The 25122-nt window shown below is 37.9% G+C and overlaps 6 protein-coding genes across 10 annotated transcripts; 4 read left to right on the top strand and 2 right to left on the bottom strand.

Moving 5' to 3' along the window:
- Nucleotides 1-4277: 4277 nt before the first annotated feature.
- LOC103318607 (adenine phosphoribosyltransferase-like protein, putative (DUF2358)) lies at nucleotides 4278-11659 on the bottom strand. Of its 5 annotated transcripts, none has more exons than XR_016128179.1 (9): nucleotides 11362-11659; nucleotides 11125-11276; nucleotides 10483-10589; nucleotides 10334-10399; nucleotides 9808-9890; nucleotides 9446-9492; nucleotides 9074-9152; nucleotides 8837-8976; nucleotides 4278-5089 (listed from the first exon to the last, which is right to left on the bottom strand). XR_016128179.1 is itself a non-coding variant. In XM_016794978.2 (8 exons), exons 1-8 carry the CDS (start codon nucleotides 11425-11427, stop codon nucleotides 8887-8889), a joined length of 690 nt encoding a protein of 229 aa, XP_016650464.2. In that variant the 5' UTR covers nucleotides 11428-11659; the 3' UTR covers nucleotides 5479-8886. The 5 variants fall into 5 exon arrangements, 1 of the variants encoding a protein (XP_016650464.2); XR_016128180.1 differs by lacking the exon at nucleotides 4278-5089 and adding an exon at nucleotides 5479-6112; XR_001677993.2 differs by lacking the exon at nucleotides 4278-5089 and adding an exon at nucleotides 5479-8724.
- Nucleotides 4413-4954, top strand: LOC103318572 (Calcium-binding EF hand family protein). Its single transcript, XM_008219976.3, has one exon. The coding sequence runs from the start codon at nucleotides 4413-4415 to the stop codon at nucleotides 4827-4829; it is 417 nt and encodes a 138-aa protein (XP_008218198.1). The 3' UTR covers nucleotides 4830-4954.
- On the top strand, nucleotides 6722-7887 carry LOC103318573 (uncharacterized). Its single transcript, XM_008219977.3, has one exon. The coding sequence runs from the start codon at nucleotides 6722-6724 to the stop codon at nucleotides 7724-7726; it is 1005 nt and encodes a 334-aa protein (XP_008218199.1). The 3' UTR covers nucleotides 7727-7887.
- Nucleotides 11660-11715: 56 nt separating the features above from the next.
- On the top strand, nucleotides 11716-13017 carry DRT102 (DNA-damage-repair/toleration protein DRT102). The gene has a single exon (XM_008219978.3). It carries the CDS (start codon nucleotides 11816-11818, stop codon nucleotides 12758-12760), a length of 945 nt encoding a protein of 314 aa, XP_008218200.1. The 5' UTR covers nucleotides 11716-11815; the 3' UTR covers nucleotides 12761-13017.
- Nucleotides 13018-13311: 294 nt separating this feature from the next.
- On the bottom strand, nucleotides 13312-17539 carry ZDS (zeta-carotene desaturase). The gene is made up of 14 exons (XM_008219979.3): nucleotides 17120-17539; nucleotides 16820-16944; nucleotides 16476-16610; nucleotides 16284-16356; nucleotides 16073-16146; nucleotides 15715-15819; nucleotides 15292-15536; nucleotides 15091-15178; nucleotides 14942-14984; nucleotides 14681-14837; nucleotides 14423-14551; nucleotides 14085-14157; nucleotides 13813-13977; nucleotides 13312-13721 (listed from the first exon to the last, which is right to left on the bottom strand). The coding sequence occupies exons 1-14, from the start codon at nucleotides 17253-17255 to the stop codon at nucleotides 13554-13556; spliced, it is 1716 nt and encodes a 571-aa protein (XP_008218201.1). The 5' UTR covers nucleotides 17256-17539; the 3' UTR covers nucleotides 13312-13553.
- A 2340-nt stretch (nucleotides 17540-19879) lies between these two features.
- LOC103318576 (uncharacterized) lies at nucleotides 19880-24841 on the top strand. The gene is made up of 9 exons (XM_008219980.2): nucleotides 19880-20008; nucleotides 21016-21098; nucleotides 22811-22938; nucleotides 23111-23167; nucleotides 23310-23402; nucleotides 23704-23782; nucleotides 23933-24057; nucleotides 24220-24363; nucleotides 24451-24841. Exons 3-9 carry the CDS (start codon nucleotides 22813-22815, stop codon nucleotides 24676-24678), a joined length of 852 nt encoding a protein of 283 aa, XP_008218202.2. The 5' UTR covers nucleotides 19880-20008; nucleotides 21016-21098; nucleotides 22811-22812; the 3' UTR covers nucleotides 24679-24841.
- Nucleotides 24842-25122: the final 281 nt, after the last annotated feature.

The raw sequence follows: 25122 nt of genomic DNA on the forward strand, positions 1-25122 counted from the left end.
GGGTCTCTCTGTCTGTCTGAAATATGATAAGAGGACATATAAAACAGAAGCGACCTGTATTTGCTTTATGTTTAGTCAACCTCTAAATCTTTCCATGCATGAAAAACAATTGGACAGTGTTGGTAACTATATTATAGACATATACCAGCCTTAGTTGCTTCCATAAGCGTACGTCACATGTATCAACGATTCACAATCACACACATCCTTACACATATACAAATAATGTGTCATAATCCGAAGGCTAGGTATTACCTAAGTAGTTTGGTTTTTGTGCTTAACTGGAACGGGAGAAAATATATAATTCAAGATCCTGGATCTCTAGACACAATATCTTGATGATCATGTGTTCCTAAAGAGCCAACATGATTGAACCAAGGAAAAGAGTGGGCAACGTGGTTAGCCTGGGAGTGAGGGTACAGTCTCTATGCACAACCGTGTACGATTCTATCACTATCTTTATTTCGTTCCTTCACATCTCTATAATTCAGCTAAATGTTGTCTGCTTATAGAGTCGTTATACTCTACTCCTTAGTTATTTTCGGTAAAATGAGGGAAAACGTAGCTCTAGCAAACTTGCTACCTGACTCTCTATTTTGGAGCATTCTTTTTCTCTTACTAGGCTCACAATTCTCTCTCGCCTATTACTTAGGCCCCGTTTGGGATTGCTTTTTTTGGCCAAAAACCTGCTTAACTTTAAAGTTAAGCGGTTTAAAATGTTTAGTAAAATTAAAATATCCCTATTATTTTAAAAGCAGTGGCCTTTTGACTTTTAAAAGCGACTCTGGTTACTTTTCAAAGCTGCTTTCAAAAGAAGCAGAGATGAACCTTTAATGAATTTTTTTAATTCTCAAAATATCATCATTTATTTTAAAAAAATGACACCACCTCCACTTTTACATCCAACTCCATCACTTGCACCACCACATTTACTACCTCCACAACCACCGCCACCACCATAACCACCACATCCTACTCCTCCTCATCCTCTGCCACCACCACCTCCAACATCACCTCCTCCTCATTCACCACCACCGCCGCCGCCGCCACCACCACCACCACCTACACAACTGCCATCCCCACCACCACAACCATCAACTTCGCCTTCATCTCCACCATCAACTCCACTCCATCATTATCACTACCACTACCACCACATGATTAGTGCATAACACTTTTAACATTATGTCTATTTTAGTCATTATTCACAGTTACAACAATTTTATATTAAAATTTACCAAACGGTTTTAACACTGCTTTTTGTACTAACAGCACTTTAAAAATAGTATTTACTAAACATGGAGTGCTTTACTCTCTACTAATTATTTTTAAAGTAGAAGCAACTTTTGTAAAAGTGTGAATCCCAAACTAGGCCTTAGAGAGGAGGAGAGAGAAATAATAAAATATAGGGACATTTTGAAAAAAAACAAAAGGAGAGATAAAATTTTTAAAAGAAGCAAAAATGGACAAAAATGCCCTTATTTATTTTTAGATTTCTTAAGGAATCCAATACATTTGCATGTCTTTGATTTGAAAGTTGAGTGATTTTTTTGTCTTTTTTGAAAAAGCTTTGGCTTTTTCCAAAAGTGAAATTTGTTTTATGTCTAAAACCTAAAAAACCTTTAAAATTATTACAGATTGCCAAAATAGAGAATATTGTTGGAGGAAAACACTTTTTAAGTAGTTTGGTATAATGACTTTCTAGTTATTTTAGCTAAAATGTGACTACAATTTGGATACTCTCTCCTGGAGATGTTGTTAGGTCCCTAAGAGGTAAGATCAAATCACATGCAATGTAAAGCAATGGAAAAATTAATTATACATATAAAACTACTTGCAGGTTTATCTGTCTCAGATCAGGGAGTCTTATAACTCTCTGTAATTAATTTAAAGCGTTATTAAGGGTATCCAAGGACTGAGCAGATATCTAATTCAAGCGTTATTAAGGATAGTAACACATATAATAACATAAAAACGGAGTTAATTATGTATTACTAGTATAAAAACAGAGTAAAGAATTCGAGTGTAAAAACAGAGTAAAACAGACAAAGCGATAGTAACACATAATTAAGTCTATAAACAAAGCCTTCACGTAATAAGATTCTTTTAACGACGTGATGCTTTGTGCATGATGACTTTTCTGTTATATTAATGATTAAAAAGAATAACATTGTATATATATTCAACATGAGGAATTTCAATATTCGTAGTTTGACTAGTTGATGTTGAATCCATGAATGCCGTACACATAACAGTCAATAATATACGAACGGCGACTCCAAAACTACTTTGGGATACATGCTCCCAGTTTTTAATTACGCTTTCCATTTCTAAGTCATTTTTTATTCTTCATCTGGACCTTCGGCAAAACAAACAAGCCACAAGCTTTTAGCTTAAAAATATTAAAAATAAATTAGAACAAACAGATTCGAAAATTTAGGGTAACGCAAAATACAAACCAGTCCACTTTCTTGCTTCAATTTAATACATGAGTTTAAGCCAAACTATCGAACATGTGCATTGGTTAGCTTTGACCCATTTTTTGTGGTAATGGGATTCCTAATTTAAGAAAAATCGATTCCTTGGTCACTAATTGTAATATGTCTCTAGATCAATTATTTTATTTATTTTTAAACTGTAATGTATCTCCTTACACTACGAACTACTAGCCTCTTAGCAAGCGCTTTTACGTCTGCGAGAGGTTCTTTTTAAAAAAATATTTTAATTTATTTTAGAATTTAAAAAGATAATGAATAGTTGTGTTCCATCAAAATATGATCTATTATCTGATTTTTTTTTAAATTTAATTTTTTTTAATATGAAAAAAATATAAATTTACCATATTATCCTTATTTAATTAATAATTTCAATTCTTAATGTTTGCATCAACGAAGAATATTTTTTGGTATTTTGAATGTTTCACCATTCTTTGTCTTTTGCTTTATATATATATAGATAGATTAATATATGCATATGTAGATGACCTATCGGTTATCGCTTCAGCCTCCAACCCTTTTTTATTTATTTAAAAAAACACTTTATTTATTTTTCCGTGATTAATAAAAATCAGTGGTATATAATTAACCTTAATATTGGTTTAACAATTCTCTTATTCTTCTAGTGACAACATTGCTGATAATATAACGAAACGACTCCCTCTTATTCAAAATCATGCATACAAAGTCAGTTAGAATAAAATTCAATCAAAGCGCCCACGGATCTGCTGCACTATTAACAGCCATTAGATTTAACGAAAGAAGGTTGCATGGGTGGGGCAGGGTTGTTGTAGCCCCACGTGGAATCTAATATTAATTATAAGTCTTTTTTTTAATTTTAAATACAGATATTAAGTTGAAAAATGCATTATAATTTTTCTGAGCCATGTTCTAATTTGGTATGGATAATTTGATTTGGTTTGGTGCGCGCTTATTGGGCATGTGTGATGTTTGGAGGTTAGGGAGCACAAGTAGGGATCCTATGTTCTTCATCATTGTCAATATCCGGTAATTTTTTGTTTTTTGTTTTTGGTTTTGGGTTCCTTGGCTAAGCTTAGCAAACCAATATTGGTCAACATAAGTCAAGGGCTCAAGTTTGGGCCTAAACCTATTTAGAAATGAAGCTAGGCCTTACCAAATTGTTTAGCCCAAAACATTTTGGCTTGGGTTAAGCTTACTTTGAGATTGAATTCGTTTGGGCCTACTAATAAATTTGAGCCCCAAAATCGTATGTCTAAAATCGATCCACTTCCATTCTCATTCAGTTTTGTATCTATCTTATTTGAGGGATTAATTTTGAGTAGTTTGTTATAATGGCTTTTCAGTTATTTTAACTAAAATTTGGCTAAAATTTAGAGACTCTCTTGGAGATGCTCTTAATAGTGTGTTTGAGAAATCCCCCTCCCTATATAATTAGACCATCGCTTACATTAAAAAAATAAAATTAATCCCTTACGACATTTGAAACTAGCTGAATCATAAAATCTGAATTTGTGTGAATATTTAATATTTGTTTGGTTTATCCCATGTAATTCAACACGTCTTCAAAATGTTACATATTCAAATAAAATTTATTTAAAAAAAGAGAAATGGACGAATCTACCAATAACAGGAAGCCACGCAACTGGGCAACTGTAATGGTGGAACTTCATTGGGCTTTAATGGGATATCAATTGAGTGTGACCCAAACCTCTAAAATAAAGGCACATCAACCGCACCACCCCCCAAAATTAAGGGCCAACCACCGTCTTCCATAATATAAAAGCAGATTTTTTAAATAAAAAAAAAAGGGGTGACGAGTTATATACCAAACTTTAAACAAAAACGCAGAGAATAATTTTTTTATTTATCAAATAGATTGAGAGTTGGTCATTATTATAGCTGTGTTTCTCCGATCTGCAATTTTCTTGTTTCAAAATGAGCAAGAGCGCTGTTGTTCTTCATGCCCTAAACAACTTGACCGTTACCAGATTTGTGGAAGACGCGACGTCGTTTGAGAAATGCAGCAAGGAATGTTTCGGTGCGCTTGATGCGGATGGCAAGGGAGGCTTGTCGAGGGAAAAGCTCCGTGCAGGGTTTGGTAAGCTGTTGCCGGGCATAGGGTACGTGTCACAGCCCAAGGACGAGATCAACGTTCTGCATGATGCCATATTTGAGAGATTTGATGCGGATAAAAATGGTGTGATTGATTGTCATGAGTTTAAGTCCCTGTTGATGGAGACCATGCTCGCCGTGGCACGAGGGATTGGTGGTTCGCCAGTTCTCGTGGCACTTGAGCATGGCAGCCTCCTTAGGAAAGCAGCTGAACATGAACAATCTCGAACATCCAACTAGAGAGATTAATTCATATGATGTTTGTATGTTGTTTTGCCATACCTACCAAATACCAATCCAGATTGTAGATGATTTGTGCTTGCAATAATATATCCACAGCCACACGTGTTTACTGGTTTTTGCAATTTCATAATATTTGTTTGTTCGATCTATTTAGAGGTGGTAATATATATGCAGCACTCTTAATTTGGAATTTCTGGAAAAAGTCTGCAAATTGTTGTTGTTGGTTTGGTTTGGGCCCTAATCCCTTTCATGTTATCCTGCAAAAGAATGATCTACAAATTATTGTATTGTAGTAAACTTTAGGTTAAAGTCTTTAAAGACTTTACCTATAGATCCGTATTCACATGAATTGTCATCACTTGGTTTTATTTTATGTCATAATGCAGAGTACAAAATGCTATTTTGCTGGCAATGTACAAGGTAAAGTCACATATGTTAAAGATAAAAAATTAGCTGAAATGGTTGTATGTATGCACCGGATGCACGTGAAAGATATGTATACACATCCAGTACATACAACCAGAATAGCCAAGTTTTTCTCGTTCTTAGAGAGTATTTTTGTTCTTTTCAATTAGTCTTTCAAAAGAAGAGTGTCCTTTTCCATTAGTCTTCAGAAAGAAGAGGATGAATGGAAAAGTCAAAATAGTTAGCAGAACTATAACCTTTGTTTTTAGATAATTATTTATCTAGAGAGGTATAAAAACAAAAGTACAAATGACACATGGGAGGTCTTAATTTCTGGTTTTGACGGAGGTAGGTAGGTTAATTGTAGGTAAACTAGATATTGGAAAAGAGGACGAAATCCAATCCATGCTCAACCCAAAAAAGAAGAATGATCCTTGGCTGGGAGTTCGGGATTATGCTGGAAATGTGCCAAACAAACAGCATGCAACCCAAGAGACCTGCCCTCTAAAATCTGCCTCAGAAACTGCACCACGCTACTAGCTAGATGGAAGCCACTAGGTAGAGAAACTTGTTTCATCCTCGTTTGGCCAATTTTAAACACACTCATCGGCAATGGAAAAATAAGATCATCAGATGTTGAAAGTCAAAGCAAAAGAAGAAAGAAAAAAACTAATGAAAATGAAAATTTATGATTTTTGTGTGTAATATAATGGCAGAAGTTTGGTGTCTACTATCTACTAGGCATGTTGCAGTTGGTTTGTCGTCATCTATTCTCCCTCCTCCCCAGAAGTTGATGGATGAATGAAACTGAAGCTACCATACAAAAGTGGTTGGGGACTCTTTCTCCTTTTCCCAAGGCCCCATCTTCTGAACTCCTTTTGAGATGGCAAGAGGAAAAACAAATTATTATATAAAAGGACTCACTTGCCCTCTAAAAGTAAAATTAAAATAAAACCAAAGTCACCTGCAACCGTGACCCATAAGCCCCCAGTGCAACCCAGCTCACTCCCATTCCCATGACCACGAGAGAGAGATATATATATATATATATATATATAAAACTCTGTCAAAGGCGCAAATTATGGAGAATATAACATGAATGAACTGTACGTGCAAGGCTTAGCTACTGGTGCTGATGATTGTGATGATGGGAGCCTTGTAACTTTCATCATTCAAGATTCAAAGCACAAGCACATTCTTTTGCCACAGCCCCAAGCCAAAAGCTCTTCTTAAACTACTATAGCAGACCCTCAAATCCCAAACTACCCATCAACACCCACCCAAAGACAAAGCCTTTACGCCTCCAAAACTCTCTCTCTAAATCTTCCACAACCTCTCAAATACAAAACTACCCATCAATACAAAGCCAAATGAATATATAATCAAACTTCCAAACACTCCATTCATACTTCTGTCTCTCTCTCTCATCAACTTGAAACCTCCCACAATTCTTCAACTGCATATGGTTTGAGTAACAAGCAGCAATGTTGGACACCATGATCCCAGCATGTTTCAGCCAGCCCAACACACTCTCAAGCAGCTCTCAAGTGCCCCAAAACCTTATAACCTGCATATATCAAACTCAGCTTTGCAACTCACCCACATATCTCACTCTCACTTGGTCCAAAAGCCCCTTCTCTCACTCTCTAACCATTCATGCCTCAGACTCTTTTTCCATCACCATCTCCCTCAACCCATCAACTTTCTCATTCTTCAGAACCAAACCAGGCTCCAAATCCATCTCTCTAACCCACAACCATTGCCAAAGAATCAAGCTTTACTGGGACTTCACCCGGGCTGACTTCATTCACAACTCGGCTGAGCCAGAGTCTTGCTTCTACATCGCCATTTCTTGCAATGCCAAACTTGAATTCTTTCTTGGGGATCTTTTGGACGAGTTCAGTCGGCGGTCAGGGGTAGTTGTGACTCACAAACTCAGCCAACCTGCCCTGTTGTCAAGGCGGGAACATGTGTTTGGGCGCAGGAATTACATATCCAGAGCTCAGTTCTTGGGGTCCAAACATGAAATTGGAATAGAGTGTAGCGAGGGTACGCTTAAAGTAAAAGTAGATGGAGTGATAAGCCTGATTGTCAAAAGGTTGGCTTGGAAATTCAGAGGCAATGAGAGAATTTTTGTTGGTGGAGTTGAATTTGAATTTTACTGGGACGTGTTCAACTGGGTTAATAATCATAACGGTGCTAATGGGAATGGTCATGGTGTATTTGTTTTTCAAGTGGGTGATGGTGGGGTGTGGCCAGAAATGGTAGGTCCTGAGAAGAGGTTGATGAGGAAGAGCTTGTCGACATCGGCTGCTTCGGCATCAATGCCGTCGATGACTTCGTTGTCCCCGTCGCCGTCATGCTCAAGTGTGTTGCAATGGGCAGAGGAGAGTAGTGATGGGGGGAGAAGTTCATGTTCTTCATCTACTAGATCATATGGTAGTAATGGGGGGTTTTCTCTGTTGCTGTATGCTTGGAAGAGGGACTGACAAAGCAATGTGAATTATGAACTGACCTTTTATCTATTAATTCCAGTCTGAGGAAACGTTTGAGATTGGAAATAATTCCTTAGTGTTGTAAATTAAATTTCTTGTGATTTTCCTTGTGTATTAATTAATATATATATATATGCAAGAAGTGCTTGATATAACTTCTGCTACAGCTGAGCCATTGCACTCTTACTATAATTTTCAAATTTTGAAGTCTATCAACTCATCCTAATTAATAAATAATAAAAAAGAAGAAGATAGATTAAGAAGCCAAAATCAAAGCATTACAGAACTATCACAACCATAACCGCAGACACACTGTTACAAGTTCTAACTTTGGATTCTCTAACATATTTTGAAACGTCTAGTAGCCTTTTTTTAATGCCCTTTACTCAAAAAGACTGGACTTTCTGCGCAAGAACATGAGGAGCTCTCATTACCACTTTACTGTCCCTATAGTTTATGTCTAGGCTTGCTTGATGGCTATGTTCCCTATCATCATTGCAAACGTATGCCTCTACTTCTCCCCCGTTGTAATAATCTGAACCGCTAAAAAATATTCATATCTCCTTGGTAACATTACTTGGCAATGGTAACTGTTACGATCTTATTCATAGTGCTTTGACTCTGCAGACTGTCTGCAGTAGCTAGAGGCACAAAGTTGGCGGGTAAAAAGCCTGCCACGGCTTTTCAGAGCACATTGTCTGGCCTGATTGACAACACCAACCGACAGAAAGCGCCAAAAATGGAATACAACATATAACATCCAGTACACATTGGCATTGGAAGGTCTTCACAGAATTAGACAGAATTTTGGCTAACGTAAATAAAATGCAACTGTAAACTTCAAAGCCATATACACAGCACAAAGCAAAAGACCAACTAGTATAGTAGTTTGGAGTAATTGCTCCCCCAGGCAAGGTCATGGGTTCGAGTCTTAGCATCTGTGTTGTGTGTGTGAGTTTAGTATATTATCGCCCTTCTCAATAGGAAATGTCCTAAAATATATATACACAAAGGACAAAGGGTAATGGTACACAAGTCACAGAAATACCGAAAACAATATGCTAAAAGTAAGGTCTAATTTTAGCAATGGAAGGAAACACTAACCAATGTAAAATGAACCTGAAGCTCCTTCAGATTTCTAAGACTTGCGATATTCAGTCATTGGACCTTCCATAACTAGGCGTGAACAGCTGGCCAATTGCCTCAATTGCAGAGACATTCCAACTCTCAGCATGCCTTACAATCTGTTAAACCAATAGTGGCAAGCACCCATTAATAACTGGCAAAAACACCATAAGTTAAGTATCACTATCCAGCATATAAAAGCGCTTCTGTTCTCACTTTAAACTTATCATCTAAGTCATAGACCGTGCTTCCATCAATGCTAATGAGAGGCCTCCACGGAAGTTTCAGGTAGGTCCTGCAGACAAGATGAAATTTTTTAGGCTGAACCCACAGCTAGGGGTTGAAAGGATTGCAGTAAGGCTCACACAATCAGACAGAGAATCAATTCAAAGAAGGGGTGGAAAAATGTTGCTAGTCTCAATTTCAAAGGCCAAAACTGACATTGAAAATAAAGGGCAGGTCATTTCTCTGCCCCTATACATTTTAATGCAGTCAAACCTATCGCACCACACGAAATAGGTGGTTTGCTTGCTTCAGATTAGTAATCAGTGCCCCTCTAAATTAAAGAACAGTAGACCAAGTTAGAACCTGAGTTTCCATGTTGCTAGCACAAAACTTGCTTCAGTATTGATACCCTGCAGAGAGTCATATTATTAATTGTTACTAATCCAATTGAACTTATCAGTCATTACAAATCCTACTGAGGTTAAAACAACTAAGAAAATAGTCATGACAAAGAAACTTTTAAGTGAGGTAAAACGCAAGCCACTCCTTCCAAGAAAGATAAATTTCGGACAGAGTTCATATGTAATTAACTCAGATTTGTTTGCTCTTGGCTTCAAATGAAGCACACATTAATCAGTTAACATGCTAAATGTTGCTGTGATATATCATATATATCTTAGATTATAGTACTGAAATCCAACTACAATCCACTGAGAAATGACTACCTTCTCGATCTTTTCTAATCCAACTGATGGAGATTCAAAGAAAGGAACAAGCAATTTCAAGTTGCGAGAATACAACTCCTTACCTAAACAGCCAAAGACCATGCAAATTAGAGGCTTCATAATTCTCACATAAATTAGCACACAAGGAATTATTGCACACACTGTCCTAAATTTTTACAACCAGGGAAGGGACAAAGAGAGAAGTGAGTGGGGCAAACTTGATCATGTGATCAGAATCTATCAGACAAGCAAACATCTTTTTACATGCGTATGTGTGTGTTCATTACAGTAGATAGTACCAGTGAAACAAAATGCAGTTACACAGTTCGGTAACATTAATTGAAGGAAAACTGAACAGTTTAGTAAGATTTAATGGGACAATGGTTGCCTTCGGATTTAGTGTGGACAGATTACAAGTTCTCTCTTTTCTTTTGGAACTTGGATTACAAAAGGCAAAACTGACACACTGCTTCAATGTTTTCGATAGGTTATGCCGAAAATATGCTATTAATAGACATTTTCTCACCTCGAAATCTGATAGTTGGATCTTCAAAGATACAATCTTCAGCGTAGATTGCAGAAGTGAAAATCCCTATTTGCAATGGAAAGTAAGTTTACTACATAGAGTAGAAGAGAGAAATAACACAGGAAGGTGTCTCTCAAAGAGTAAGGTACCTGTAACAAAATACGCATTCTCGTAATCAGATTTGAGAATCATTAAAACTTCATCAATGCCCGAAACTGAAAACTCATCTCTCCCTTTATCACTCACTCCATTCAGTCTGCAATGTATTTATCAAATTAAATAACAGAAAGCTCAAGAATTCAAATTCAAATTCAAAGTTTTAGAGCCCATTTTATAACCTTTTCAATTTTAGTTTTTAGTTTTCATTTTTCATTTTTTGTGCTAGAGTATATAGAGGAAAATGAGAGTGAGAATCGGAGTGAAGATGAGATTGAGAGAGAATGAGAGGGGAGAATGGGAGGGAGAGTAACAAAAGAGAAAACAAAAACTTGCAAGTGAAAACAATATCAAATAGATTTCAGTTTTTAGTTTTTGTTTTCACTTTTGGTACTCCTTCCTCCTCTCTCATCTTCCCTCTCAATCCCATCTTCACTCTCATTCTCACTCTTTTAACTTTTTCCTCTATATTCTAGCAAAAAAAAAAAAAAGAAAAAAGAAAAAAGAAAAATGAAAACTAAAAACTAAAATTGAAATAGTTATCAAAAGGTCCCTTAATTTTTAATTTTTCTCCTTGTACATTTTCTGAGGAAACCAAACGGGAAATGAAGCGAGGGGTAGAATGGGAAAAATACCTGGTTGTTTTGCTGAAGGAAGAGAGAAGCCTGAGAAGCTCAGTGACGCCGCTCACAGCGATTTTCAAAACCTGTGGGGTGTCTCTCTTGTGATTGTTGTTATTTCTGTTGTTATCCGGTGCGGCTGAGGAGCATCGGGTGCCACGGAATGTCTGGCAAATGAACGGTCATAAATGGGCCAGAGATACACCAACGCTCAGGAATTCAAGCAAAATTGATAATTGAATTCTACGTTACCTTGGACTGCAAGAGCATAGGAAGTCGTACACTTGCAGTGCAACTGTAACACAATCCTCCCGCCATTGTTTTGGCGGGTATAGATTTCGCCAAGTCTGTTAAATACAGTTGGAGAGAGAGAGAAGTGCAAGGGTCGGTTCGGGTCGGATTTGGCGGGCTAAAACCATAACCGTTAAAACAATTTTGGGTTTGGAGAAATTGAGCCTATTGTGTTGACGACCAAAACACCGAGCCCAGTGAACCCAAGATGTATGGGCCCAGGTTAAATTGAAAACGCATAATTAAACGCATCTAAACGTGACACGTGGAAAGTAAGACAAACAGTGAGAATGAGGAAGACTCGGTTTCTCGGTTGGTCCAGATTCATCTTCTTATTATTCTCACTGATTATCATCACTCTCTCTGAAACGCAAGCGATTGACTGACAGAGCATCTTCTTCAGCGTAGCGAAACAATGGCCGAGGAAGCGAGCGGCAAACGCCCACTCAAAATCGTAGCAGGCGCCGACTCCTTCGGCTGCTCTCTCAAAGACGCCTTAGTCTCCCACCTCCGCTCTCTCAACATCGACGTCGAAGACCTCGGCACCTCCTCCTACTACTCCATCGCCGCCGATGTCGGCCGCCGCGTCTCCTCCTCCTCCTCTGATGGCGCCGTCGAAACCCGCGGCCTCGTCGCCTGCGGCACCGGCGTCGGAGTCGCCATCTTCGCCAACAAGTTCCCGGGCGTGTTCGCCGCCACGTGTCTCAACCCCTCCGAAGCCCAAAACGCTCGCTCCATCAACAACTCCAACGTCCTCGCCGTGTCCGGCATGTCCACCGTACCGGACTCCGCCATCGAGATCCTCGACACCTGGCTCAACACCCCTTTCAAATCCCCCTGTCCCGCCTCCGACTCCAAGCCCTGGCCTCCAGAAATCGAGACTTTTCTCGACAATTCGATTAAAGAAATGCCCAAAATTGGAGCTGAAGAAGAAAAGCAAGCAGCTTTGGGTTCGGAGGAGGCTTCGTGTACTCTCTGTTGTTTGGTGAAGAATCGGAAACTGAACCCGATTGATATTATTCCTGGAGGGTCGATGAAGATTCTGAGAGAGACACCAACATCGGCGATAGTCAGGTTCAAGGCCGGGAGCGTCGAGCCGGCGCATCACCACACGTTTGGGCACGACTTGGTTGTGTTGGAGGGGAAGAAGAGCGTGTGGAATTTGACGAAGAAAGCGAGGTATGATCTGGGTGTCGGAGATTACTTGTTTACACCAGCCGGGGATTCGCACAGAGTCAAGTACTATGAGGATACTGAGTTTTTTATCAAATGGGAGGGCCAGTGGGATATGTTCTTTGATGAGGAACTTGAGGCTGCACACAAGGCTGTTGATCAGGAATTGGAGAATGGGTCGAAGTGAGAATAATCAATGGCAGCTTGGGTTGTGGAAATTTCAGTACTTGCTGGTTGTGTTCAAGTCTTGAAGAATCAGACGATGCTTTATGTGTTATTAAGTATTTTGGGGATGCTTGTTCAATATGGTCTTTCTCTGTAATGAAGTGCTACTTACTTACTAGTATTTAGCGTAGTTTGTGTTTGAATAATAAAGTTGTGTTGTGTTCTTGATGCAGTCACACTTATGGTGCAATATTAGTATCATTATTACTTTGGGTTTGATTTGCCTGCTTTTGCTGTGTTGTGTTTCTGTCTGTTCATGGGATTGTGCAGGTTGCTACTGATTTACTAGTGCAATTGCTTAACTTGCTATCTTGCTCAAATGCTGCCTAAAGATGAAATGTGAATTATCAACATAATACGGTGTTCATTTCTTTATTAATGTTTTCTCATCAGCAAGACAAAGCGTAACTGTAAACTAGGTAAGTTGCCTCATTCAGTTTTTCCTCTTGAGCTTTCAAAGGAGGCCAAGGTATATTATTGGATGGGATGTGTTAATCAGACCACCCTGCAATGTTCAATGATAAACCGGAGCTCTCATTCCTCACAAAGAGCACAAAATATGCATATTACATTTCATCATGATCACCAAATCTACATTCTTCTCATAACCTTTCTATACTTTTATATGATATAAACCATTGTAAATCATTTGATAATAAAGTGCACTTGTGTCAAAGTCACCGCCTGTCTCGACGACATTTTGATTTGAGGTGGTTTTTCTCAGTGCTAACTAATGAATCACAAATGAAAATGTGTTAGACAAGACTCAGCTCATCAGTAGTATTAGCAGCTTTTGTGCATTCCCCAGAATCTTGGGCCGCAAGCTTCTTTCGCAATCCCACCAACTCTTCCCCAGCATCACATATATACGCAGAAGCTTGCCTGCCAGACAAAGTTGCCCCTTCCATGCTGTCTATATAGTCCTGTAAAAGGTACATGCATTTAGACTTTACAAACTTGACAATTTCCTTTCATCATTCTTCTTCTATAGCAAAATCAGTTGCATAAACTTACTTGTTTTGTGTATGAGCCGGCAAGGAAGAAATTTTTTACAGGTGTCTTCTGATCAGGTCTAAAAGGATCTTTGCCAGGTGCCTCCCGATAGAGAGATTGCCCAATTTTGACAACAGATGACCAAGTGACTTCTAAACCTTGGGATGATGGGAATAAAGCCAAAACCTTGAATTTCAAATTTCAAAGTTCAGAATTTGATTTTTTATCGATTTCTTCTAACTGCAGACGAACTTGCTTAAGGTATGAAAATGCGCACTTAATAAGCTAATTACCTGCTTCGTCACTCTTGCTATAATTTCTTCGTTTGGTAAAGGCATGTAAGGATCACCTGGTGTCAAAACGCATCTGCAAGACGAAGAAGCATCAGAGCTAAGTTCAAAATTGTAAAAGTGCAAATATTTCTGAAATACAAAGATGGACAAAGGATCAATAATCTCACATTAGAATGGATTTTGACACACTGAGATGCAAAATGAACTTTCAAGAAAGCTCATAAAGTTTTATTTGAAAATTTCAAAATAAGTTGTCTGGTTATTTAATTTGTAATCTCTACTTGTAAAACCTAAAGATTGAAAAAATGTGATAACAATAATTCACATGTTTTCCTTACTGGAGGAGTGAACCTTGTCCCTCAATGTAGTAATCTTCCGGGGAAGTAAGTGCTAGGTCCGCAAAGCAAGAGAAATCTGCATCGGGAGTATAAAGAAGATTATCTAATCCCAAAGCTTGCTTCAATTGCCTATCAAACACAAGTATCCTTGTCCATTAGTCTTGAAGAAGTGAACAAAAACCAATTTCTACAAGGTCCTTCATACAAAAGCAACCCCTTTTCACATGACAAGTACTTCAGTATGTAAGGGAGCATCACCTTGATCGTTCTAGATCTTGTAACTCTGTAACCCAACCGTCATATCTAAGTTGCACAGTGACAACAGGAACTCCAACTAGCTCATAAATATTATTGAAAAAATCCCATTCCCTCCACCGAGGCGGAAGCAGTCTCTTGATTCCGGGCACATCACACGCTGTTAACAAACGAAATAGTTTGAGAGAAAAACTTAATCAACCGAAATCGGAAATAGTATTTCAAATTAGGAAGGAAAAAAAGCAGCAAAAGTAAACCACAAACCTGCAACATAAGCGTCAGCTTTCACAATTTTCTTATTAGTAGCCTACAATAAAAACAAAACATTAGGTATTTACACTAAGGAAGCCCAATTTCCACCAGAAGCATCTAAATTCAACACAATAAAAGAAGCAACATGATGAGTGCATTACCTTGGACATGGCAATTCCTGCGACATATGTTTCTCCATCAGCAGATTGATCATACAGTATCTCTCTACATCCCCACCTAAGATGAAACCTGTTACAACAGAAAAAGAGATTCCAAGTGCTAAGAAATCAACTTATATATGAGAAATATAAGAACAAACATAAATCATGATCTCATCATTGCCATGCAAAGCTCATATTTACCTGCCCCCCTTGTCAATAATATACTTTCTGATGGGGCCACTTAAGTAAACATCTGGAGAACCCTTGAGCATGCGTAGCAGGGAAGCCTCAGTCTTAGTGGCAAACAACGTGAATATAGTGAGCATACAACGAGCACTAATATTATCACAGTCAATAAACCCAAGTGCATATGCAACAGGATCCCACATCCTCTGGATACTCATTCGTGTGCCACCTTTGGACAAGAACCAATCAGAGAAGCTTATCTGTAATTAACAAGTAAGATTTTAAAAAGTTACAACAACTGTGTGAAAAATAATAACCATTTAAAATTGAATTATGAACATGGAGAAAATGAACTGCAGAACATTCCCAGACAACTTTCACAGGTACACAATATGAATGGAGACCAAAATAAACGATAACGATAGCTTTGATTCTTACACTATCCAAATTCCGTACATCCCTCAATGCTCCATCTGGATCAACCAGAGCCTTTACAACTGGACTTAACGCAAGAGCCACTGCATTCCTTGCTTTATCATAAGTCTGCACTTGAACAATAGTATACAGGAAACCATTAACAGAAATCTAATTGAGCAATAAGCTCCATTACAATTCAGTTCACTTCCAAGAGGAACTCTAAATGATAACAGGGAAAAAGACATATGAATATTTTTCTTTTACTGTTTTCCTGGTTCAAGGCCAAAGCAATGCTTCATTCTTTATACTGGTATCCAAAGTAATGAGACATGACAATGCTTGCAGTAAACCCAGTAGCAGTGGCAATGGGGAAACCTACCTTAATCTGATTTGTAGACAAAAATGCAAGAATCCCATGTATTGGTGCTCCAATTGGGAACCGAAAATCAAGCTCTGCGATGGAAGATTAAGTAACAGATAAGGTACATTGTTTATGAATAATTCATAAATGAAAATTGTGACATACAAGATAGAGCATGGCTAGAAGAAGAAAGATTTATGAGCAAATAAGATCAAGCACCAAGACATACCACCAATGTTACCCCCTTTGTTTACAAAAGTGTGAGTATGATCCTTGACAAGTAGATTTTCGTCTGCACCCACCTGTTTAAGTGGAGATCCAAGAATAAAAAAAGAATAATAAAGTTGTTTATAAGGACTTTTCCCAGAATATCAGGATCACCCAAATGTCATAGCAGTTCAACCAAGCAATATTTGTTCACCTTTTTCATTAATCGGAAAAGATTACTGTAGCAACCAAAGAAAACATGGAGTCCCATTTCAATGTGGTTTCCACGCTTATCAACAAAGGAGCCCACTTTTCCACCAATGAAAGGCCTTGACTCATATATATCCACCTGCAGAATTTACAAAGAACACATGTAACGAATTTCCTAGAAAGAAACAACCTAGCGGAAAATCTTAAGTGAGCCACTGAAACGTTTCAGCCAAAGTTTCCAATTTTAAAACTTTAACATATACTGAAGTAAAAAACTAAACTGAAAGAAACATACAATTCAGACATAATTGTGAGCAGCCGGAGGACTAGAAAATAAATTGGACGAACCTCGTGGCCTTGATCCAAAAGCTCAACTGCTGTTGACATGCCTGCAAGCCCAGCTCCAATTATAGCCACTTTCAGCTTGGGACCTCGGTAGTGCTCAGGTTCAGGTGGAAACAACCCTTTTGGAGCTGGCAGAGTAAACATTCATCTCAGAATACTAACTTAATAGTGCGCTCAGCACCAGTTTCCTCAAATTCATTATAATTCACGAAAAGTAAGAATACCCAGAAATCAAAAGAGATAGAATAACAATAAAAAGAGAGATAATTGTCAAATTGAAGCTAAAAAAGATGGGAACTTTACCATTTACACTCATGTCAGAAACATTTGCGTCCAGAGAAGACCGAACGCAGATGGAGGAGGACCTCTGAGTTCTCACAGGAGCTACTAGACAGCGACCGGTTACTGGAGCTACCGGTAAAAGAACCCAAGAAGCCATAGATTGAAGCTTCTAAGAATCAACAACTTAAATTGAGCACTCTCTCCTATCTCTCTCCCTCTCCCTCTCTCTCTCTCTCTCTCTCTCTCTCTCTCTCTTAAGCAGTAGTGGTCTGTGTAAAGAAAGAGAGAGTGAAATGAAACTAGCTTTGAAGCATATAATGGAGAGAGAGAGAAGAGGTATCAGGAGTGGAGGAGATGCTGAGGGTGAGAATTTGTCACGTAACTGAGACTGAAAAGAGAGCACAAATTTGGAGGAACCCAACATTTATATGTGCTGCTTGATTGTCTCATGTTTGTGTTTATTAATATAATATAATTTGCCTTCACACAATGCTATGTGGGGCCCACCATATGACTACATGACACGAGTTTGAGAAGACCCTCTTATTTTTTGTATTGTTTGGAGAGGTTATTGCGGTTGGTCTGGAATCTGTTAGAGAAGTTTGCATAAAATGGGTGAAAGAGAAATTCAAAGTGAGCAAAGCTGTAACGTGGAAAGTGGTGCTCCCTATAACGATAATGCGCCACTAAGATTTGTATTTAAGATTATTGAAAGTGAAATAAAGCAAGCATCGTCATCATCACGAGTAAGTATGAGAAATGGTTTTCATTGCAAAGAAATGGAGATTTCATTACATATTTGAAGAAATAAAACCTCATTTAAAAAGTACAAGGAAGATCATGATTCATGTGTGGCCATAGTTTTATTTTCTCGAATAATCAATTTAATCTTGTCTCTGTGTCTGTCTTTTTCTAGCGGCTGCAACAACATTGTAGTTGCTGGGTTTGTACCATGCAATTCCCGTCTTTGAATTGTTTGGCTTTGCATAATGCAAAACAATCTGCATCTCTAAATGTGTTTGAGCAGAGTCCATAGCAAAAAGGGTCAATCGGCTGCGAGTGATCATCTGTTAGCAACTAGTTGCTGTTCATTGTGATGCAATTATATAAGGAAAATAAAATAGATCTGCAATGCAACTCTTTTCCCAACTTCACATGAAGTTTTGCAAAAACATGATGAATTTCAAGCGACCAAGTTGGAAAAAAAAAAAGTTAGGTGCTAGAATCATTTGGAAAAACTAGCAGTGAGAGAGATAGGAAGAGTACGTGAGGTTGCTAAAAGGGCAGACACAGCCATGGCAGCAAGGAAAACCAAAAGAAACTTTTGGGATTTCATGTTATGATTCTCTTGTTGTCCTTGAGAAAGCGTATTAGATTGGATGCATGGAAGGATTGAAGAACAACGGTTTATATATACGTAACCAAGAATAAACCTTTTGTATCTAATGCTGCATGAATGAGATCCAACGTTTTATTAGTAATGCTGCATGACATGAGACCCAACTTTTAAACTTATACCAACTATATATATCTTTCAGGCGTCATGAAAATATTCCTATAAACTGTTACCAACTATTTTGTAGTTAATTCCTGTAAGTGGTTCTTATGGAGCTGAGGTTCATGGAAAGGGCATCCAAAATTGTCATTTCACTGAATATGCAAATGTGAAAATCTTTATCCCCCAATCTGTCTCATATTCTCATCTTTGAACAGAGTATATGATGTTTTCTTTATTATAACACCAACACATGATTACCATATGAATTAGCTTTATAAAAACTTGAAAGGTTCATATGATTCAAATGTATCATAGATTGTATTATACCATTGTTTTTCGAACCACATAGAACAGTCTTGCTTTGGCATGAACTGTTCTACATGTTATGAGTTACAATGCAAATGGTGATCATATAAAACCAGGAACCAGTAAGATGTAATGCAAACTGAACTGCTTTGTCAGTATCATTTTGCATAACACCATTCTAAGAACATAATCACCTTAGCTATCTTTTCTGCACTCAAAAATCAAATTAGTGTTAGATATAGCATATAACAGAACTGAATAAAAAATTAATCTATATTAAGGATTCAAGGGATTGTGAACTAGGCTCTGATACCAAATGTAAGACTTTTAAAATAAATTGCTGCAGTTTTAAGGAAACTCACAATACCACGATCACTTACATGATGAAGGCATGCTTGTTAGAATGACAAGATCTTCTGCAACTCTCGATCACCTTAAGCACTACAATCAATGTACTAGGGGTGTGAATTCTACAGTTAATCATCAATGGACTAGCATAGTTCGATTATGATTTCTACTTGTGCACATGAGTTTGAGTTCCACTAGGATTGAGTGTGAAGCCCTTAATTAAGCTTACACTGGGATCTTGTCAATTGTTCAACTCTGGTTTTTTTGTTCTCAGCTGACAATGACAGCGAGAATTTGCCTTTTTTCAAAAAGGCCAAAAACAAATAAAGTATACAAATTTATGAATAAACCCAATCCTAGACATGTATTTATAAAAAAACCCAAGCACTATTTAAACATAGAAACACACCCAAAATCAACCCTAAAGTCAACTTTTTGGGTGTGTTTATAAATGAGTTTTGAGTGTGTGTAATGATGGGTTTTGGGTGTGTTTATATGTTTAAATAGTGCTTGGATTTTTTTATAATTTCAACTCCCATTTTGAGTGTTTTAGTGAAACTCCCAATAAAATATTGCATTTGCATTGGGTTGGAAATAGGTTGGACTTGGTGGGTATAGACCCAAACTAAAAGGCCCAAAGCACGACAGAGCGAAGGGGCTAAATCAACTTCACCACTCGGTCTTCTTTTACACAAGGAAGGCGCTAGCCCTCACCGCCGTCATCACAGGTAACAACTCCGTCGAAAAACATAGTTGAGGTCATCTCTCTCTCTCTCTCTCTCTCTCTCTTTCTTCCTTATTTTTTGAGTTTGTTTATCTGCTCCTTTTTCTTTTTCTATGCTCTCGTTTTTTTATTTATTGATTTAGTTATAGTTCGTCCGTTGCGGGTAAATATTGAAAATAACACGGAAAAAACTGATTTTGGGTGAGATGAAGATGAAAAGGTTTCTTCTTGAGCAGATTGAGCTGAGGCAACGTCGGGCTTTGTTTCCTTCCACCTTTAGAGATTATACAACATCTTAATTTTTTTGCATTTGTTCCATTCTAGGAGTAAGTGAACTGAGGTTAGGATAATTTAATAATTTTAGTGGGAAAACATTAGCTTTTTGAAACTGGGTACTAATCCAAGTTTGGGGAAATTCAGCTTAGTGGGCAATTTTTTTTTTTCTATTGTACTTTAATATTTTGATGTTATCTCTCTCTCTCTCTCTCTCTCTCGCGCGCGCGCGCGCGCGCCTAGTTTGTTCAGGTTTTGGGACTCTCTATTGTACTTTATATTAAAATCATTTTATTGACTTGTAGTGAATTGGGTTCTACGAGAAAAAACCAAAAAAAAAATTTTTGTTTTTGTTTTTTTGTAGTGAATATTTGCAATGCTTCCCTTTTGTTATTGTTTCAGTATTTTTTTTATTAGCATCTACCATTTTTCAGGCGTAAATACATTATAAGTATAAAAAAAAGTTCAAGTTTACTTGATACGTATAAATATGATGGGTAATTGTACTTTGGTATTTCCCATTTGCCTTTACCAGTTTAGTCAACATAAACAATGGCAGTAATCTTTCTTTTGTTTATGAGTTTTGTATAAATAGGAATTTTATTTATCTGAGTTATTAAAATAGCCTGGGCTTCTTGCCAAGATAGCTGAACAAAATGAGCTTTTTTTGCCTTCAAGTAACAAATACAACTGTACACATAACTATGCTTGAGCCATTCCCTTTTTCACAAGCATGTCGTAAACCCTATCAACTTTGCATGGTTACAGACTATGGGCATCAGATTTCTTCTTAACATTGCCGTTCGGAATTTCTGTGGAGATGGTCTGCAGCATGTTCAAATAATGTGAAGGTAGGATTCTCATCTCACTGCAAAGTCTTTGTTCCTGCATGTATTAAAAAAACATATCAACAAACAGAATTTGCTTTCTACGCTAAAGCATTAGACTCTGAGATTGGCATTCTTACGGTTTGGGAGAGTAAATTGGGCCCGACTAGCCCAGTGATATCCCAATAGCCCAAGGAGCTGGAAATAGCTGGCGTAGTTAAAAATGAGTCCTTGCTAACAAGATGCAGACCTGTGGATTCCTAAAAGGGTCCCCGAGGACTGATCTGCAAGCCTTTACCACTTAGACTAGCCTGAGAGCTTTCTCTGATCCTCAAGGAACTTTCTTCAGTTTCCTTCTTCCTCTTCTCCTCAAGGTATCTGCTTGCTTCAGCAGCTGTCCTACAGCCAGCAGTTCTAGCATCCTGCATAATGAATGCAAAGCAGAAGCCATACAACGTGATCGCTTATTAATTCGAGCTGCATATGAGCTTGTTAGTCATGTTAACTGTGGGAAGCCATGGTGCTTTTTACTTAGAACGATGCAAAACCATGTAACAAGCATAATGTCACCTTTGTCAATCACTTAATCTAGTGTTGTTACCAATACTTACTGATCTGGAGCAACCAACAGTCATAGTATATACTGTATATAGAGGGAAATAAGGTAACAGAAATAGAAGTCAAGTGTGAGGCATGCATCAGACCTGAAGATCTAGTATCCTTTTGACAATCTGTTGTTCCTTAATGATACTCTTGAGCAATTCCTTGTGCTCTTCATTTGAGTGGAACTGCATGAAAACCTTGAAGCGGTGATATATTTCTCTCTCATCAGGTGGGAGGTTCTTCTCAAAAGGGTCAGGGTATAGCATATTTCTTTCAAGTTTGAAATCCTTCCTACGTTTCCTGTCATCCAGCCTGCCAAAATTCCCACATATTATTTGAGTATATGTAGGGAAGCAAGGGAAACTTAGACAGCAAGCCTAACTATTTTTTATAATGAGGATATTACTTGTATGAAAGTACGCATGATGAGTGAAGGATTAGGTTAAAGAAATTCCTCTGAACCTAACGAAAATAATCACTTAGGAAATACTTATATGAAAGTATGCATGATGGGTTAGGAAGAAGAGCTTAATAAGATGAGCAAGTGAAGGTAGGCGTTCCCGCTAAAAGTAACAATAGGGAAAAAAATAAAGAGAAAAAGAAAAGTGGTCGCTAAGTCACTTGAAGAAGGTGTCAAATTGCCCTAATTTGATTTTGGAAATCCCTAACCCTAAGCCCCTAACAGCCTTTCCCTCCATATCTCTCTTAGCCTCAGCAACCCGCCACCGCCACCACCACAGCCTGCTCTCATTCATTAGGCCTTCATCAGCATCGTCTCTGCTCAGTAATTATTTCTCCTTGTTTGTTAGTGTTCATTGGAAAGTTGGCAAATTTTTGCTTAGATGGGATTAGTTGGGCACCATTTTTTTAGATAATTGTGGTTGTGAAGTGATAGCTAGTTGGTTGCTTGGTTGAACCCATCTGGTCAGCCAGTTCTCTTTGCTCTTTATTGATATGTGAGCATTCACAGTGACTGCCTTTGCTTAGACTTAATTGTTCACCTTGATTTAGCACACTGTAGAATGTAGATTTTCTCTTTGCTAAGCGTTAATTTTTTTTATTTTTTTTTCTGTTGTCTCCTGATATCTATTAAGTTAGTTGTATCATAAACGTTTTTCATATTACATGTTCAGAAATGGTGGGACTATCCATAGGAGAAAAGCATTTTATACAGGGTGGCATTGCTCAGGATCTTCGATCTGATGGCCGAAAAAGATTGACAACTCGGCCCATCTATGTTGAAACTGGAGTCATTTCCCAGGTTAATGTTCTATCATATGTTTCTTTTGAAAGGAAGTTTCTTTTTTTTTTTTTTTTTTTTGGGCCTTGTTTTGCCTAAACCAGGTTTTGAATTTTCAATTATAGATTTTCCTGGGTGACGTGAAATTTTACTTACTTTGTTATAATCCCTGTTCTTGATGGCGTCCATGCAGGCAAATGGTTCAGCAAGGGTCAGGATGGGTGCCACAGATGTCATTGCCAGTGTGAAGGTATCATTTAGTCTTGGTCTTAAGCTCATACTAGTGCTTTTAGAATGTTATGACTAAATTTACATTGTTTGTTAGTCTAATTATTTGAATAGCACCTGCTGTTCTTAATATCATATTTTCTGGTAAATTTGAATGAGTGCAGGCAGAACTTGGAAGGCCGAATGCGTTGCAACCTGACAAAGGAAAGGTCGTTGTGAATGTTGATTGCAGTCCCACTGCAGCACCAATGTTTGAGGTTAACAAGTATTATCCGCTTCCTTCTCATGTTTTACTTTGTCAATTGACGCTTACATCTTGGTTTCTGCAAGATCCTGTAGAAAGTACAACTATTGATTTAGTGGAATTCATGCTCTGATAAAATACGAAGGAACTAAATATCGAATTCTGCCCATTTTTTGTCTATTCTTCTAATCCTATTAGGCAATCTGAACTTTTCTTGTTGGTGTACATTGCAAAGGTTGAATGTCTATTTTTTCTTTGTAGGACATATGTGTTTATTCTTTTTGTAATGCTGTTGTTTTGTTACATTTCTACAGGGTAGAGGGGGTGAGGAGCTGTCAGCAGAACTCGCAGTTGCTCTTCAACGTTGTCTCTTGGGCGGTAAAAGTGGATCTGGTCTGTATTCTTATTGAAGAGCTTAGCATAATAAATTTTTTGTGACATTTATGTATTATCTCTTTTGGCAATACATATTTCTCAGTTGTACATGCATTTTCATATAACTGCAAAGTCGATAATATATATAGATGTCTTTGTTTGTCCCAGGTGCTGGAATTGATCTCTCCTCTCTGGTAGTTGTGGAAGGAAAGATCTGTTGGGATCTTTACATCAACGGCCTTCTTGTTAGTTCAGATGGGAATCTGCTAGATGCCCTAGGTGCTGCTATAAAGGTATTTGATAATTCTTATTTGTTTGACATGCTTAATTAATTTCTGTTCTGCAAATAAGGACAACTGAAGAGTTTTCTGGCTGTTGGTAAAGTTTAGTATTATGTGGCCAAAGAAAAGTCCAGTGGCATGACTTATCTTTTAAAGAAACTGATGTTCCCAAAGGCTGCTTTGAGCAATACAGGCATCCCAAAAGTAAATGTTGCAGCTGGTGCATCAGGCGATGATCAACCAGAGGTTGACGTAAGCGATGAGGAATTTCTGCAATTTGACACATCTAGGGTCCCTGTCTTAGTTACATTAACAAAGGTGACATGATTTAACCATCTCTTCTGTCCTTCTGCAAACTGCAAATGTTTGTTGCCTTGAATTGATTCCTTCCCATCTGTTTCTCAGGTAGGCAGGCACTATATTGTAGGTGCCACTTCAGAAGAGGAATCACAAATGTGCTTGGCTGTTTCTATTTCCATCAATAGGCAAGGCCACATTTGTGGGTTGACAAAACGGGGAGGTGCCGGCCTAGATCCAAGCATCATTCTTGGCATGATATCTGTGGCAATAACAGTAAGTGAGCAGCTGATAAACACATTGGATTCTCATATAGCTGCTGCTGAAGCTGGGTGAGAGGAGACGTGGCATAATCAGAATCTCTGATACATTTAAGTAGGTGGGTTCGTGTGGGTCCTAGGTATATGAAAATTGTAATGCTGATAATTTTACTTAAAGCTGATGAGAACGTTTGATTTGTCTTTTAACCAAAATTAGTATGGGTCTATTGCTTTGCTGATATTATTTTGCATTGATGCACTAATTAATTCTTCAATTAGACTTGCCATCTACCGCAGTTACGTGCATTGATGTGCCATTAAAATGTTTGAATGTATTCGCCGCGCGGCTATGCTACTGGAATGTCAGGATGTGTTGAAAGAGTATCGCCGAGCGGCTATACTATTAAAATATTTGAATGTATTGCAAGAGTATAGCCGCGCGGCTGTACCATTAAAATATTCTAATATATTCAAAGAGTATAGCCGTACGGCTATAATATTAAAGTGTTATAATCAAAGA

Source organism: Prunus mume, linkage group LG1 (genome assembly GCF_029339155.1).
Source record: "Prunus mume cultivar Tortuosa linkage group LG1, ASM2933915v1, whole genome shotgun sequence".
NCBI lineage: Eukaryota > Viridiplantae > Streptophyta > Magnoliopsida > Rosales > Rosaceae > Prunus > Prunus mume.